The sequence below is a fragment of the Mus musculus genome, chromosome 6, assembly GCF_000001635.26.
Source record: "Mus musculus strain C57BL/6J chromosome 6, GRCm38.p6 C57BL/6J".
Taxonomy (NCBI): domain Eukaryota; kingdom Metazoa; phylum Chordata; class Mammalia; order Rodentia; family Muridae; genus Mus; species Mus musculus.
Genome location: NC_000072.6, coordinates 135162056 through 135178938, shown reverse-complemented (window position 1 = coordinate 135178938; position 16883 = coordinate 135162056). Strand labels below are relative to the sequence as shown.

Here is a 16883-nt window from a genome sequence, read left to right as displayed (position 1 = left end):
ATTGAACTCAGGACTTCTGGGAGAGCAGTCAGTGCTCTTAACCCCTGAGCCATCTCTCCAGCCCTGTGTGTGTGCATTTTAATGTGCGTGAATGTGGATGATACAGCACTCATTCACTATCTCTCCCCTGGGCTGGGCTGCCTATCAGGACCTCTGGATTGCTGCATTAGGGAGCTGTGCCCTCACCCTGCACAGACTCAAGCCAGATCAGGTGTAGCTGAAGGGTTACAAGCTCCCCCGCATGACCACAGGGTGAGCGGGGCAGTGGTGGCTTCCCTGAGTTGCAGTTACAGCTGGGGCCCCACTCTGAGCTTGAGAATGTTGAAAGTCTGCTTAACCTACTTCAAATCTTACAGGAAATCTGTGCGTATGTTGGGGGGTGGGGGGCTGGCCCTGATTTAGACCCACACATGGAAGGGAATCCTGAGAAGATGTCTACTTAGCTAGTGTGCTAATTTTCTTGAACACAGTAGAAATTATCCTAGAGTCTAGCGTTTGAACTCTATTGTGCAGATTCACCAAACATTCTGATTGTCGTTGCTGTGTGACTCATTTCTCCAATGAGTCTCATAAAACAGCAACCCTTTTTCTTATTCTCAGAGATCTTATGAATCAAGAATTCAGCCTAAGCACGGTGAAGAGACCACTTCTTCTGATATTTTTAATTTTTACTACTCATTCATTCATTCATTCGTTGAAACAGAGTTTTACTATGCAGCCCTGGCTGTCCTGGAACTCATTATATAGACCATGCTGGCCTCAAACTTACAGAGATCCCCCTACCTCTGTCTCCCTAGTGCTGGAATTAAAGGTGTGTGCTACCACACCGGGCTGAGAATAAAATTTCTCTGTTTGCCATTGTCACTGAAAACATTTAATGGTTGAAGTTGTTTGTTTGTTTGTTTTAATTCTGAGACAGGGTCCCTGCCTCTCACCTCCTAAGCACAGGGATTGTAGGCACAGACCACCACATCTGGCTAAAATTGGAAAGTTTGTAGTTTTAATCTTATTGTTTGCCTTTCTTTCTCTCCCTCTTCCTTCCTTCCTCCCTCCCTCCCTCTTTCTTTCTTTCTTTCTCTCTCTCTCTCTCTCTCTCTCTCTCTCTCTCTCTCTCTCTCTCTCTCTCTCTCTCTCTCTTTCTTTCTTTCTTTCTTTTCTTTTTTTCTTCTTTTAGACAAAGGTTTATGTTGATCTTGCTATGTGGCTACATATGTATGGCCTTAAACTCCTGTTACCCTGCCTCAACCTCACAAGTGCCAGGATAACAAGTCTGAGCTTTCAAGCCAGGCAATTCTCTTTCTCTTTAAATTTTAAAAAATAAAAAATGGTTTTATTTCATTATTATCCAAGTACCTTCCAAGAGGTAAATGTACAAGTTACCATGTGAAATATGGGCTTTGGGAACCCCCTGCTGGCCTGGGCTGGGCTTTGGGAACCCCCTGCTGGCCTGGTCTGGGCTTTGGGGAACCCCCTGCTGGCCTAGGCAATTCTTCACCTGCTTGTCTCAAATTCTGGACTGCACTGGCTTACCTTTTTCTAGAGAAGGGAGTCTTGGGGATTTGGTCCACCATCTTGCACTACTAGGCAAATGCTCTATTACTGAGCTATCTTTCCAACCTCACCTGGGGTTATCAAAAAAGCTTTTCCATGTAGTCTTTCCATGTGGTTTGAACTTCCTCAAATATGGTGGCCTTAAGCCATGAGCCTTCGTCATGGAGTATAGTGTGTCTATTCATTCCAGGTAGGGCACTGATCTAGTTTTCTACTGTTGCTTCTATTAAACACTGTCCATAAGCACCTAAGAGGAGTAAAGGGTTTACTTGACTCACTTATCCAAGTCACAATCCATCAAGAGAAGTCAGCAAGAACGTGAAGCAGAAACCAGGGAGGAATGCAGCTTGCTGGCTTTCATCTGGGCTCGAGCTTGGTTAACTTTCTCATGCAGCCCACTGCCACCTGCCTAGGGAATGGTGCTGCCCACATTGGGCTGTACTCTCCAACAATTAACAATCTAGATAATCCCCCACATGCCAATTTGATCTGAATCCCACACTTGAGACTCCCTTCTCAAATAACCATATGCTCTGACAAGTTAGAGTTATTTAGGAGAGTTGACATTTCTTCATAAGAGGGAGAACGTATTACTGATGGTCAGGACCTGGGATAGGTGTTTTCAGGTTTTCTTGGGTTCTTACTCAAAGAACTAAAATATAGAATCACACAAAGTTGTAAAAGTAACAAGAAGACATTATTTAAAACACAGTAATAGGGCTGGAGAGATGGCTCAGCCGTTAAAAGCACTGACTGCTCTCCTAGAGGTCCTGAGTTCAAATCCCAGCAACTGCATGGTAGCTCACAACCATCTGTAATGAGATTGGATGCCCTCTTCTGATGTGTCTGAGGACAGCTACAGTGTACTTACATATAATAAATAAATACATCTTTAAAATAAAATAAAACACAGTGATAAAGCAGGTCAGACACACTGTCAAGACAGTTGGGGGCTCTGGTTGTTTCAAGCTTCCTTTTATGGGGTCCCAAGAGGAAAGTTTGGTTGCTAGAGGCAGAGTGTGGATGGTTTGCTGCCTTATTTTTTAAGATTTATTTTCTATTTATGTGTACGACTGGGTACCTATGTGAGTTTATGTGCACCCTATGAGCACAGGAATCCATGGAGGGCAGAGGGCATCAGAGCCCCTAGAACTAGGGTTACAGACAGTTGTAAACTACCGGGTGTAGAGGCTGCTGGGGAACCAAGCTGGGTCCTCTACAAGAGCAGTAAGCAAGCACTCTTAGCCACTGAGTCACCTCTCCAGTCACAAAGATTTATTTTTAGTTATAAAAATATAACTAAAAATAAATGCTCCTGCAAAGAACCTTTAGTGTATGTGCAGAGGAGGCTAGAGACATTGGATTCCCTGCAGCTTGACTTAGAGGCAGCTATGAAATGCCCAATGTGGATGCTGGGAACTAAACCAGAGTCCTCCAAAAGAGCAGTCTAGGCTTTTAGCTACCACCCCATCTCTCCTGCGATTCGCTCTTTGAACTGATAAATTAAGTTATATAATTATTTTCTCTAGCCTAGAAGTCTTGGTGCTTTAATTACAGCACCCGGAGGCAGAAGGCAAATGGATCTCTGAGTTCAAGGCCAGCTTGTCCTACAAGTAAGTTCCAGGACAGCCAGGGCTACATAGAGAAGCCCTGTCTTGATACCCTCCCCCCTGCAGTTTTCCTCTTCTGAGTATGTCCCTTCCCTTAACACTAAGTTTCATCATCTGTACACACAAACATAAGCATAAGCATATGATATATAGAGTATCTTCCCTAAAGGTTCACTTTGAGAACAAACTTTGATCTTTCTGTGCATGCACAGAAAACCAGTTCAGGCTGGATGGGCCTTCCTACTCTCCTACCTGGCCTTGGTGGGTAAATGGAGCACGACTGAATGGAATCTAAGTGTTCAGGCTGTTCAGGGGAAGATAAATGTAGTCTCTTATCCAGAGTGAGGTTGGTATGCACTAGATGCAGGCTCCTAGGTTTCCAAGAGCATTGTAGAAGAGTGTGAGCCTAGCCCACACCCAGCGGAGACCCAGCTTGCTAAGATCCCCTATGCTTGCAGACCCTCATCTGAGATTCTTGCACCTCAGCTGCAGGGAGTCATGATGCAGATGCTCATAGCATGTGACTGTAGGGGAGGTGACAGATGCCCTGCAGTTCCTTGATGATGCAGCTTTTATGAGTCATCTCCCACACTGAGAGTAAGCTTTTCAGGGACACAGCTGCATTGCTGTCACCCATGCTCCTGCAAAGAACCTCAATAAATTCATTGTTTCTCCATGCTAGATGTAGAACCCTTCCATTGTTCAGTCCATCCCCTATCTGGGGTAATTGGATGTTTCTTTGTGTTTCCTGAGGAAAAGACACACAGCACACATCACACATCATACATCATAGATCATACATCACACATATCACACACACACCACACATAATAGATCACACAACACACATCCTTTAGTATATTTTGAAGATCTCTCTCTCTCTCTCTCTCTCTCTCTCTCTCTCTCTCTCTCTCTCTCTCTCTCTCTCTCTCTCTCCCTTTCTTTGTTTCTTTCTTGACAGGGTTCTACCATGCATGTAGTCTCAGCACTACCTGTGTACATCAGGCTGACCCCAATTTCACAGAAATTCACCTGCTCTTTGCCTCTCGAGTGCAAGGATTAAAGGTGTGCACCACCAACTCTAGCTTATTTTGAAATGTGCATTTTCATCCAGAAAACAAAAAGAAAAATGAAAAAAAAAAACTTAGTGGTAAATGGAAGCTCAAAGTCATTCTTCAATACCTCACAAGTTCACAAGTTCAAGGCCAGCCTAGACTATAGCAAATCCTGTCACAAAAAAAGCATTTAATTTAATGAACTCATTATTTAATACCAAACCTCAGTTGTCCTGTGGCCTCCACCCAGAGATTCTGATTTGTAGCCAAGAAATTTGCATTAACTCCTCCCACATGATGCTGATGTCATGAGTAGCTGGGATCTGGTGCCTCCAGAGGGTCCCAGGTTCTTGTCACTCAGAAAAAAATAATTGGACAGACAAATGAATAGCAGGGAGCAAAGAGAGATACTAAGAAAGGAAATAAACCTCGTTCTAGCATCCCAGTGAGGGGTTCAAATCGTTGTTTCATTGTTTTATTTGAGAGAGAGAGAGAGAGAGAGAGAGAGAGAGAGAGAGAGAGAGAGAGAGAGAGAGAGAGAGAGAGAGAGAGAGAGAACACAAACTCAGACTGGAGCAAAGAAAGTATATCACCTCAGTGGTGCTAATACACTAATGGTTGAGGCTTTTCTGTCTACAGAGTGAAGGGTTTGGGTCATTGCATAGCATGGGTTTTACATTTTTAAATTATATTTTCCTCTGTGTGTGTGTGTGTGTGTGTGTGTGTGTGTGTGTGTGTGTATAATGGAGGGACCAGTATACATGCCACAGTGTCTGTCCCCTCTCTTCATTTTTGTCAAACTGTAAACTAATTAATTTTTATCTATCAATTTCTGCTTCCTGACTTCTTTGAGATTCAGGGAAACTGAGCTAGCAGACTGTCTTAGCTAGGGTTTTACTGCTGTAAACAGACACCATGACCAAGGCAACTTGTATAAAGACAACATTTAATTGGGGCTGGCTTACAGGTTCAGAGGTTCAGTCCATTGTCATCAAGGCGGGAGCATGGCAGTGTCCAGGCAGGCATGGGGCAGTAGGAGATGAGAGTTCCACATTTTGTTCTGAAGGCAAACAGGAGAAGACTGGCATCTTCAGTCAGCTAGGAGAAAACTCTCTAAGCCCAACCCCCACAGTGACACACTTCCTTCAACAAGGCCACACCTCCACATAGTGCCACTCCTGGGCCAAACGTATTCAAACCACCACATTGACTTATGAACCTAAGTACCCAGTAACAGTGTATCTGCACTGTTCACATCGGCTTTCCTGGGGCAGGAGTATAGGGCAGAGGCTGGGAAGGGCTTATACAGAGGCTACAACATCACCATGCAAGAAAAACCTTTTGGTAAGGAGGAAGTCTGGAATACACACACACAAACACACACACCACATCCACTCATAAACACATACCACACAACCACTTATGCACACACACACAAACACACACCACACATACATACACTCAAACACACACCACACAACCACTCATACACACTCACATCACACACACATACTCTCACACATATATCCCCCCCCTCTCTCCCTTGACTGAGGCCAACTAGAATGGACTGAAGCCACACCCTAAGGAACAGACATACACCACAGTGTCTGGAGGTGAACTGTGATCCTTACAATACTAACACAGTCCTGTGAAGATTTAAGGCAATGAGACATGCAATAAATGAAGTTACATGTAGAACACCACGTAACAGTATGTACAGGAAAACCCACATGATGCAAGGCCCTCAAAAACACATGTGATATAACATAGAGGTCACAATCCTAGGTACAGTACTTGCTGTTTAAGCTCCTAGACAAGAGTTTGCCCAACCTGCTTCCTGTCCCTCAAAAGCATACCCTTTTTAACAAACCATCCCTATTTCTGCTATTATCCATGTAGCTCTTTCCAGTTTCTTGCTCCAGAACATAAGAAGCTGGAAGTCCCCTGGAGATGCCCATTGAATCCCAATAGTTGCTTATATCATACCCTACTCCCTCGTGTGTGTGAGTGGGTTTTTCTTTAAATCCACCTGTAGGAAACTGTATCAATGCAACCGAGTTCTCCAAGTCAGTCCTATTCAGGGAAAAGAGGGTATAAAATGGCACACCCTGAAAGGAAGTATGGTATGTTATGATATATGATATAATATGATATGATTGATATATTGTATGTGACTGCACAAAAGAGTCAGAGCTGATGAAACAGAATGAACTGGGGGAAGCCCACAAGGGCCTGTCTGTTCAGACCCTTCTTAGTCCTTGGTTGTAACAATTCTTTTCTTTTTATTTTCTTTTTTCTTTTTTTTTTTTTTTTGTGTGTGTGTGGGGGGGCTGGAGGGTCATGGTTCAAGACAAGGTACTTCTCAATGGAGGAATAAAGGCTAACAGGTCACATGGGGCTGGCAGATGGTTCAACAGGAGAGGTGCTTGCAGCACAAGCCAGGAAACCTGAATTCCGTCCCTGGTGCACTGACTCCACAAAGCTGTCCTTGACCTCCACATGTGCCCTGTGACATACGTTTACACGCCCTGCCCCACACATGAAAATAAATTATTTTTTACAAAATCAAGATCGTTAAGACAGGAGGGCGGTGGTGGGTAGTTGGCAGGTGGTCGCCATGTCCACAGGGAGCGTGACACTTCCTGCTGCTGGTGAGCGGGCCTTGGCAAATGGGATTAGCCAGCTCCAGCTGCGCTTCTCTTCCTGTCTCCAGTGGACCCAGGTGGGGAGGTCACTGACAGCAGGGGGTAGGGGTGGGGATCCTCGGGGCGCTACAGCTGCTGCTCCTCCTTCAGGAGCCTTGGATGCCGTAGCTGCCAAGATCAATGCTATGCTCATGGTCAAAAGGGAGCTCCAGTCGGTTTAGTGGGGCTGCTGTGTCAACTCGAGGACGGTTCATGACCCCTGAGGAGAAGACCAAAGTGGAACTTGGAGACCGTCCATCATATCTTCATGTTCAGCGATAGACTCGGGAGTTAGTAGGCAGAGCTGTAAACTGAGTCAAAGAAATAATAACCAATGGAGTGGTGAAGACTGCCACAGGAACAAGTCCAACTTTTAATGGTGTAACAGTCACTGTCTATCGCCAACCAGCTCCCATTGCTCGGTTATCATCTGCTATTAACCAGAAGCCTCCCTTCCAGTCAGGAATGCATTATGTTTAAGATAAACTACTTGTGGGTCTAGAACATGTTGTGCCCACTTTTAATGTTAAGGAGAAAGTAGAAGGTCCCAGCTGCTCTTATTTGCAACCCGCTCAAATTGAAACTGGGGCCAAAGTCTTCCTACGAGGCAAAGGCTCAGGCTGCATCGAGCCAGCATCAGGCCAAGAAGCTTTGGAACCCATGTATAATTGTATCAGTCATCCCAGGCCTTCAGGCTACCAAGCCTGCCGCCATGAAGCTCTGCGTGAATCTTTTGCAAACAGTTCATGCGGAGTATTCTAGATTGTGAATCAAACTAATACTGCTGTACCATGACCAGGCTATACACAACCCTCTGCTATAAGTAGCCTCCCTCCTCAACCACATGGATGAGTGTGACTTTCCATGTAGGTGCTGGAATCCAGCTCTCAGCAAGAGCAACTGCTGAGCCATCTCTAGGCCAGTTAGAGAGTTAGAGAGAAAGAGAGTTAGTTAGACAGTTAATTCTTGAGGCAGAGCTGCATTTCGTAGTTTAGGCCGATCTGAAACTCACCCTATACCCCAAGATGGCTCGAATATTCAGGCATAAGCTACCACCCTGAGCTTTGAAAAAATATTCTCAAAATCAACATAACAAGCCAGTCATGGTGGCATATCCCTGTAATACCAACACTCAGAAGGCTGAAGCAGGAGAATAATAAGTTTGAGGCTAGCCTAGGCCACATGGTGAGATTCTAGTTGAACAAACAAGCAAAAGAAAGAAAGCAACATGACGATCTCCTATAAATTAAATCATAATTTAGTGTATGTTGGTGTATCTAATAGTCAACTGAATGCATAGTTTTTCTTTTTTTTTTTCTAAAGATTCATTAATTAATTTTATATATGTGAGTATACTGTAGCTGTACAGATGGTTGTGAGCCTTCGTGTGGTTGCTGGGAATTGAATTTTTAGGACCTCTGCTCACTCTGGTCAGCCCTGCTTGCTCAGTCTTTGCTTGCTCTGGCCTAAAGATTTATTTATTATTATACATAAGCACACTGTAGTTGACTTCAGATGCACCAGAAGAAGGCATCAGATCTCATTACAGGTGGTTGTGAGCCACCATGTGGTTGCTGGGATTTGAACTCAGGACCTTCATAAGAGCAGTCAGTACTCTTACCCACTGAGCCACCTCGCCAGCCCCAACATAGTTTTTCTTCAGTAACATTTTGTTTCTTTCTTGATGGTACATAAAAATAGTGCCTCTTAATATAAATGGCATTTTAGTGTCAAGAAACAAAGTATGAACTAATTAAACAGCCACTTATTATACACCAATGAAAGAATCTGTAATGAAGCTATGGGAAAGCCCTCTTTTCATACGCAGTTAATAACGTGAGTATTTCTTCCCACCAAACTTGAGGACATCGTTATGACTATTGCTGAGACTTCTGCCTAGCTCAGCCTCCACTTCCCTTTGTCAAGGAGACACACATACACATACAGCAGCTACACACAACGGACGATTCAGATCACAGCTCAGTAGCAGCCAACCTAAGCCATTTCAGCCATCAGGTTCAAGGTGCACGAACAAATGTCACATGGGCAGGACATTAGAACAAAGAGGAACCTGTTCCACTGGTCATAAAGACACAGGATTTGAAGTGGCCTTTCAGAGAAGCCAGATATGAAGGGGGTAAGAGAGGGTCCATTCCTGCGGGGTCAGGGGGTTATAAACCACGAGCTTTCAGTGGTTTGAAAAACCTGTTTATTTTGATTCAGACTTCCTCTTTTTCTCCCTCTGCTTTTGTCACTATATTGGTACTATAACAATAACAATTTATTATTAATTATATGTAACATATAATATGTACAATATTGTGTAAAATATTAATATATAATATATAAAATTTTATGTTAATAATAATATGTTGTTATGATCAAAAGCAACTCTGAGAGGAAAAGGTTTATTGTTTTCTTACAATGCTCCACACTTGGACACAATGGACACACAGTCACATTCCATCACTTAAGGCAGGGACCCAGAGGTGGGAACTGAAGCAGACCCCGTGGGGAAGTCCTGTTTAGTGGCTTGCTCCTTAGGTCTTCTTGCTCAACCTACTTTCTTAACAACTCAGAACTGCCTGCCATGGGGCAATACCATACACAGTTGAATGGAACCTCCCATCTCAGTCATTAATCAAGAAATTGCCCCCGCAGACTGGCTAACAGGTGATCTGATGCAGACAAGCTCTCGATGGAGGTTCCTCTTCTCAAATAACACTTGTTTGTGTCAAGTTGACCAGGACAGATAGCATATAAAGCAATGGGCTTCACTATGACAGTTTATGTATATATCATTTGCATATCATTTGCATATGCATTTTGCTCCTATTCAGTATCTTCACACCATTCCCTCAACCTCCCCACCCCCGTAAGATGGGTACATGTACAACTGTGATACTAGGACTGTGTGATGTGTGTAGATTTAGTATCTAGTACCCTAATAATATCTGTGATACTATTATGTGGTGTGTGTATATTAATGATCCTAGAGTGTACTAGAGTACAGGTAATATTTACAAAGTACTTGGCAAGAAACAAACACTCAAATAAAATAAATCCTGACAAAATCGGTTAGGTTATAAGGGGACTGAACGAGCTGTTGTTTGGGCAAGTAGTGTGAAACTTGTGATTAATACACTGTTGGGACTGGAGGGATGGCTCAGCTCTTAAAGACGCACACTGCCTTCAGAGAGGATCTCAGTTCTGTTCCTAGCACCCACCTTTGGGACCTCCTGTGATACTAGCTCCCAGGGGAATACAACGCACCAGTGTGCGCGCACACACCTTAAAGTAAAACCATTTTTAAATGCACTGTAGAGCTTGTTATGGTGACGCACTCCCATAATCCTCAGCTCGGAGGAAGCTGAGACAGGAAGACAGCAGAGTTCCCAGCCACCCTGTTTACAATAGTGAGTTCTGGGCCAGCCTGGACACTGAGACCCTGCCCAACAAACTAAAAAGACAAAGTTAAAAAAGAAAACAGTAAGAAAAAGGTTAAGAGTGGCTTTTCCATCCCCTTAGAAGATGAAGCCAGGAGTGACAGTGATCACTTGCAAGCCCAGTGCTCCAGAAGCTGAAGCGGAGGGATCCTCAGGCCAGCGTAGGCTGCATAGCAGGACCCTGTCACAAAAGAACGAACACGGTTTGTTTTTAATCATCTGTGAGATGCAGTGAGGTAGGAAGAGGGTGACTAAGGAAAGTATACACAAAGTGGGGTGCTACAGGCTTGAACCAGCTCCGCACCCAGGAGACTGGGCTCACGTGGGTGGAGTTTGGGGGACGCTGCCCAGGCCACGCCCGGTGTCGCCCAGTGGGCGGAGACCGCCGCAGCCCCGCCCCAATCGCCTGTCTACTCACGCGCTTACTGCCCCTCGCCCTGTGGACCTTACTGCCAGTGAGTGTACGCTCGATCGGCCAGACCCCACGGCGTCACCATGTTGGGCATGATCAGGAACTCACTGTTCGGGAGCGTGGAAACGTGGCCTTGGCAGGTTCTAAGCACCGGGGGCAAGGTAGGCCGGCAGGGTGTAGAGGACCTGAAGGAGGACTCTGCGCGGCCGTCCCCACCCTGGCCGGGGCTGAAACTGGTGCCGCGGGGCCATGGGTGGGACTGTGACCGAAGCTGCATTCCGGCTGGGGCCGCCCTGTACTGCCCGGCGCTTGCTCTGGGAAGGAGGGGAAAGAGCAGTCTGGCTCAGCCAGACCACTGACGCGGAAAAGGATCCATCTTGGCGAGTGGGACACTGCCTGTTGCGTGCATCTGTCCATTTAAGCATTCCAAACCGTCTGAACTCCCCCCCCCCCTCTTAGGGCAGAGACCCACTCTGTCCCAGGCTACCCTGACACTGGCTGTGTAACCTAGATTAGCCTCGAATTCTGTCGCAATATTCCTCCCACTTCAGCCTTCCCAGAGTTGGGACTACAGGCATGACCCACTACGCCTGGCTACATTCTGAACAATTTTGTGAGAGACACATGGTTGCAGCAGGCATATCTGCTAGGGAGCCATAAGGGGCCCTTCAACCTGTGGGCTGCTAAGCTCCGCTTGTGTGGGAGTTCCCAGGCAAGTGCCTGTGCAAAGGCTCAGAGCTGCACGGTTGCAACTGCTAGTGCTGGATGCATGGAGTGAGCGAGGAGACTTAATCACCTTGGTCTACCAAATTTGCATCGGCACCAGAGGGGCATCAGGACACCCGGTCAGCTTTCATGAAAGTTAGGAGTTTGGGTACTCGGGTATAATCTTGAAGGCATGTATTTGATTATTGGTTGGTTAATATTGGGAATTAAACCTAGAGCCTTGTGCAAACCAAGCCGAGTATTTTGCAACTCATCTGCTCCCTCAGCCTGACATATATTTTATCTCAGGACACTCTCTTATTATAATGATTCTGGATAAAAGGCCCGTGTTACCTGGGGGCCAAGGTCTGGAACCTACTACACTGAACCTCACACAAAGCCCACAACTCAACTTTAGTCTAGACTCAGCCCTCCAGAGTTCTGTCAAGCCATCCTTCCCCCTCTCAGGGGCTCCTCAGTTGTGTGTAGAACAAGCAATTGAAGCCCTGATCACGCAGGGACACGAACGAGTTCAAAGACAGATAATGAAAAGGAGTGAAATGGGCTGGTTAGATTATACAGCCTGGTGGCAACTGAAGCGTGCTGAAAGTTGAACTTCCCCAGGACTAGTGTTGCCAAATCTTTAAGGAACTCCAGATACCCAAGTTCTCTGTAAGAAATCCCCCAATTAAAGAGTAATTAACAAATAACACTTTTTGTGCAGGCCGTGTAGCTGGAAAATGAGGATTAAGGGTGGACAAAACCAAACTAGATACAGTGGTTCATGTCTGCCATCCCAGAACTCAAGAGGCAGAGGCAGGAGGATTGCCACAAGTTTGAGGCCAGAGTGGGCTCTGTGTGAGTTCCAAGCTGGAGCTCTATAGCAGCAGAGTAGGTGAGTCTATGTCACAGTTCTGCCTTTGTGAAGCTTAGGCTCCTATAGCCAATGAGCAAATAAGAAATACACACTGTGGGGCCAGGGAAACGGCTCAGCGGCTAAGAGTGTGCACTGCTCTTGTAGGGGACGTGAGTTCAAGTCCCAGCCTCCACATCAGGCAGCTCACACCAAAGTGTGAGTTGCCTGCTGAAAGACTTATAGTGTAGTTAGTAGTTACCTCACTAAGTGTTTATTAAACCAGGCATGGCTGCAATCCCAGCACTCAGAAGTGGAGGCAGGAGGGTTGTAAGTAAGTTATTTAACATCTCAGCTACCCTAGCCCCCAGGTTCTTCAACCGTAAAGGGGAAAGAACACTCCCTCTGACAAGCTATTAAATATTCAAAGATAAGTGTAAGCTTTGTTTTTTTACATAGACTTGGGTGGGCTGTTGCAATTCTAAGGAGAATCTCTCTCTCTCTCTCTCTCTCTCTCTCTCTCTCTCTCTCTCTCTCTCTCTCTCTCTCTCTCTCTCTCTCTCTCTCATAATTATCTGCTTTATCCTACAAAGAGTCTAGGTCAGATTCTGCCATCTATACCCCTGGCAGGTAGAAGGCACACTTCAGGGGCCCCATGCCAGACAGGCTTCACAATATCCATGTGTTCAAGACTGATTCCAGTCCAACCTTATCAGGCTCTTCATTGCTCAGGGAGGGAGGGATGGGGAGCCCTCTGTGCTTAGTTGGGTGGGTCTTGAGAATGCTTGGGACAGGGCTGATAGGAATGACTGATGTCATTCGGCCCAACCTATGCAAATATGTCCAGACCAACAGCCTGGGTTTGAGTCCTGGCCCCACCATCTGCCCACTGTGACCTGGACGTGGTACCTAACCTCTTACTCCCCAATAGCTCTAAAGATGAAGGCTGAGGCACTAACACCGTGGGCTTGTTGGAGGCAGCGATGGATGACTGAATTCACGTTAAGTGTTTCAAGGAACAGCAATGCATAGAAAGTCCTCTTAACAGTTGCTTCTTATCAGAAAACAGCCTTCTAAACATCATCATATGGACTACAAGTAGCCTGAAAAACAAAAAACAAAATGACCATAAAGAGGACTTGAATAGCCCAGAGCAAGAGACATTCTCTTAAGGCCTTTGGAGTTTGACCCTCACCCAGTTTGCACCAATTGTGAAATATTGGCTCTTGAGAGCCTCAGCCACTGGGAGGTGGGGGAGAGGACGGCTGCTGTTGTGTTCCACGGAACAGGAGAACGCTCTGGTGTGATTGATGTGAATCAGCACTGTTCACACAGGTGGCTGGTTCTTCCACTTAGATAATACATCCATATAGAGCTCTGTATAGAATTGGTAGTTTTCTAGACAGCATCCATTTTTCTTTCTTTCCTTCTTTCTCTCTCTCTCTCTTCCTGTCTTTCTGCTTTTGCTTTCCGTTTTTATGAAATAGGATCTCCTATAGCCCAGATTGAACACTTGATCCTCCCACCTCCACCCACTAGGTGCCTGGAATGGCGCACACAACCATGCCTGTCTTACATCCATATTCATTCATTCATTCATTCATTCATTCATTAGTTTTTCTTTGGAGTGTTGGTTTTGTGAGACAAAGTGTCATGGAGCGCCAGGCTGAGCCTCCCAGTGCTGGGATTATAGGCATGTCCCACCACACCCAGTTAATGTTCATCTTCTACACTTAACTCTTCACAGTGGTCCAGTGATGCAGATGGCAGGTGTGAGCACTGATGCTGTGGACAAGTAGCACCCAGAAGAGACCTGAGCTGGCTTCCCCCGAGAGCCGTTATTGTCCAGGGTCTCGTGCCTGTAATTAAGCAGTCACTATAGCAGTCCTTGGCAATAAATTAAATCAAATCTATGGCCCTCCTTCCCAAAAAGGAAGGAAGGAAGGAAGGAAGGAAGGGAGGGAGGGAGGGAGGGAGGGAGGGAGGGAGGGAGGGAAGGAAGGGAGGGAGGGGGGAGGGAGGAAGGGGGAGGGAGGGAGGGAGGGAGGGAGGGGGGGGAGGGAAGGAGGGAAGGAAGGGAGGGGGGGAGGGAGGGAGGGAAGGGGGGGAGGGAGGGAGGGAGGGGGGGAGGGAAGGAGGGAAGGAAGGGAGGGGGGGAGGGAGGGAAGGAAGGGAGGGAGGGAAGGAAGGGAGGGAGGGGGGGAGGGAAGGGGGAGGGAGGGAGGGGGGGAAGGAAAGTGTTTATAGAGCATCAACAACATGCAAGTTGTGGTTCTAGATACAGTCCTGATTCAGACTTATGGCTAGGGATAAGGCTTATGCATATTATTATGTCATTATAGTTACAAGAAGTGTTTCACTAACACAAATCCCTCCTAGCAAGCTATCCCAGGAAATTTGTTTTAGATAGGCCTCCCTCTGAGGGGGTGAATTCCAGATACGAGGACCTGTTCCATGAGTAGGACTCATCTGATGGAGTACAGGGGCAGCAGAAATATCTTCCAGGCAGAGGAAGCAACAGCAATGAGTGGGAGCGTCGTGGGCATCAAAGGAAACAACAGGAACCTGACATGGCTCCCACCTGTAATCCCGGCTCCCATGAGGCTGAGGCAGGAGGATCACTGTGAGTTTGAGGTTAGCCTGCTGGCACACAGAGTGGCATCCTGTCTCAGGAGAGGAGGAGAAGGAAAGCAGTAGCAGTGTGACATAGGAGTGCTCTGGTTCAGCCCAGGAGAAGCCAGGTGACACGTGTGTCGTCTAGGTCAGTTAAGGAGTCAGTGGTGGGTTGAGAGACGGCTCAGCAGTTAAGACCTCTCACTGCTTTTGCAGAGGACCCAAAGTTGATTCCCAAGACCCACGTGGCGGCTCGCATCCTCCTATAACTCCAGGTCTGGAGGCTCTGACACCTTCTGACCTCCAAGGGTTCCTTCGAATATGGTGCACACACATACACTCAGGGATATGCATCCATGCACAGAAAGGAAAATAAATTAGTACCATGAGAACTCAGCAGTGATGGTGATTAGACAGTGGACTGCTGGACAATGAGATCTATACGGAAGCTCTACGCGGGCTTTCTCACCCACCCCGACCCATTTGGGGCCTCACTCTCCTGTATTTATTCCTGTTTCTCAGCATCAGCTTCCTTCTCAGCTTCAGAGCCTTCTGGCCAGCTGCCCCACGGGTCATTTGCTTATCCGACAGGGTCAGAGAAAAAGCCCAGCAAGGAGCCCTTTTATCTACTTATATTTTACTTGTATAGAAGTATCTGGCCTTTGGAGTTTGAGGAGAGGCGCGGTTACTCGGGGGGAAGGGGTAGGAGAATAAGAGTTCAGCCTCAAGGCTGACGCTGACTCACAGCCCCTTCCCTGGAACCTCAGACCCACACACAAGCCTGTGATCCATCACTGAAAGCAGTTGGATTAATTTAGAGTAATAAGAACCAGCAAGGCCTCAGATCACCATCACTCGGCTCAAGATGACGCAAACCAACTCCTCCAACACTGAGGCTTCTGGTGGTGTCTTTGTCTGCCCTCCTATCTTGCCATATCCTTCCTGACAGCCCTCCTATCTTGCCATATCCTTCCTGACAGTCTGCTCCAACCACAGTAATCTGCTCACATTCTTCATCGTGGTACTACTGTTCTTTAGCAAAAAAAAAAGAAAAATGTTTTGAGAATCTATTTTTATTTTTGTGTGTATGGATGTGTTATGCATAAATGCATGTCTGTGCTCCACGAGTATGCAGTGTTTGCAAACTGGAGATACAGGCCATTGTAAGCTACCATGTGGGTGCTGGAAACCAAACCCGGGTCCTCTGGAAGGGCACCCAAGCCCTGAGTTGAGCTGAGCCATGTCTCTAGCCCCCACCGTACTGTTCTTGATGTCTCTGATAATCCCCTCTTCTAACCATCAGCATTTTGATACACTTTAGAATAACTGTTTGCAGCCAGGAGAAGTAGTGCATTGTGTTTACTGGAAGCATTTCGGATACCGAGGCAGAATTACAATAGTTCAAAGGCCACCTGAGCTACATAGTGAGTTCCACACAGGCTCCCCTGTGCTAGATCCAGTCTTTCCTGAGATCAGAAATCAAGGCCTGAGCTGGGAAGATGACTCTGTTGTCATCCTCTTGTTTGCCTTGCAAACGTGATGACCTATGATCCATCCCTGAACCCATGTGAAACAAACCAACAAGCAAATAAACAAAAAAGCTGGGCTTGGTAGCACAGGCTTGTGATGCCAGCCCTGGGGAGAAAAAAACAGGAGGATCTGTGGCATTCACTGGCTGGCCTGCCTATGCATACTTACTGACTTCTAAACCAATAAGAGAGACCCTGTCTCAAAACACAAACAAGGAAGGGGCCTGTAGAGATGGCTCAATGGTTGAAAGCAGTGGCTGTCCTTGAGAACCTGGTTCAGTTCCTAGCATCCATATGATGGTCCACGAGCATCCATAACTCAAGTTTAAGGGGATCTGATGCCCTCTTCTGACCTCTGGGAACCAGGGATACATCTGGTGTGTGTGTGTGTGTGTGTGTGTGTGTGTGTGTGTGTGTGTGTGTGT

The 16883-nt window shown here is 46.4% G+C and overlaps 1 protein-coding gene and 1 pseudogene across 2 annotated transcripts in view, besides 1 other annotated feature; both read left to right on the top strand.

Moving 5' to 3' along the window:
- The first annotated feature begins 6679 nt into the window (after window positions 1-6679).
- Window positions 6680-7805, top strand: Gm34391 (annotated as a pseudogene).
- A 2918-nt stretch (window positions 7806-10723) lies between these two features.
- Hebp1 (heme binding protein 1) overlaps window positions 10724-16883 on the top strand; it is a 30697-nt gene continuing 24537 nt past the window's right edge. Inside the window, exon 1 of one of the 2 annotated variants that reach the window (NM_013546.3) lies at window positions 10724-10919. In NM_013546.3, coding sequence (NP_038574.3) covers window positions 10842-10919 — 78 coding nt within the window. In that variant the 5' untranslated portion in view covers window positions 10724-10841. Of the gene's footprint in view, window positions 10920-14585; window positions 14951-16883 lie in introns of those variants that run through there. The other variant, XM_011241224.2, reaches the window with a different exon arrangement.
- Window positions 13011-13284: an enhancer, noted in NCBI's record as "Hebp1R2 preCRMcc fragment". NCBI's record gives its function as "erythroid enhancer when stably integrated in mouse MEL cells" and the evidence as "EXISTENCE:reporter gene assay evidence [ECO:0000049][PMID:17038566]".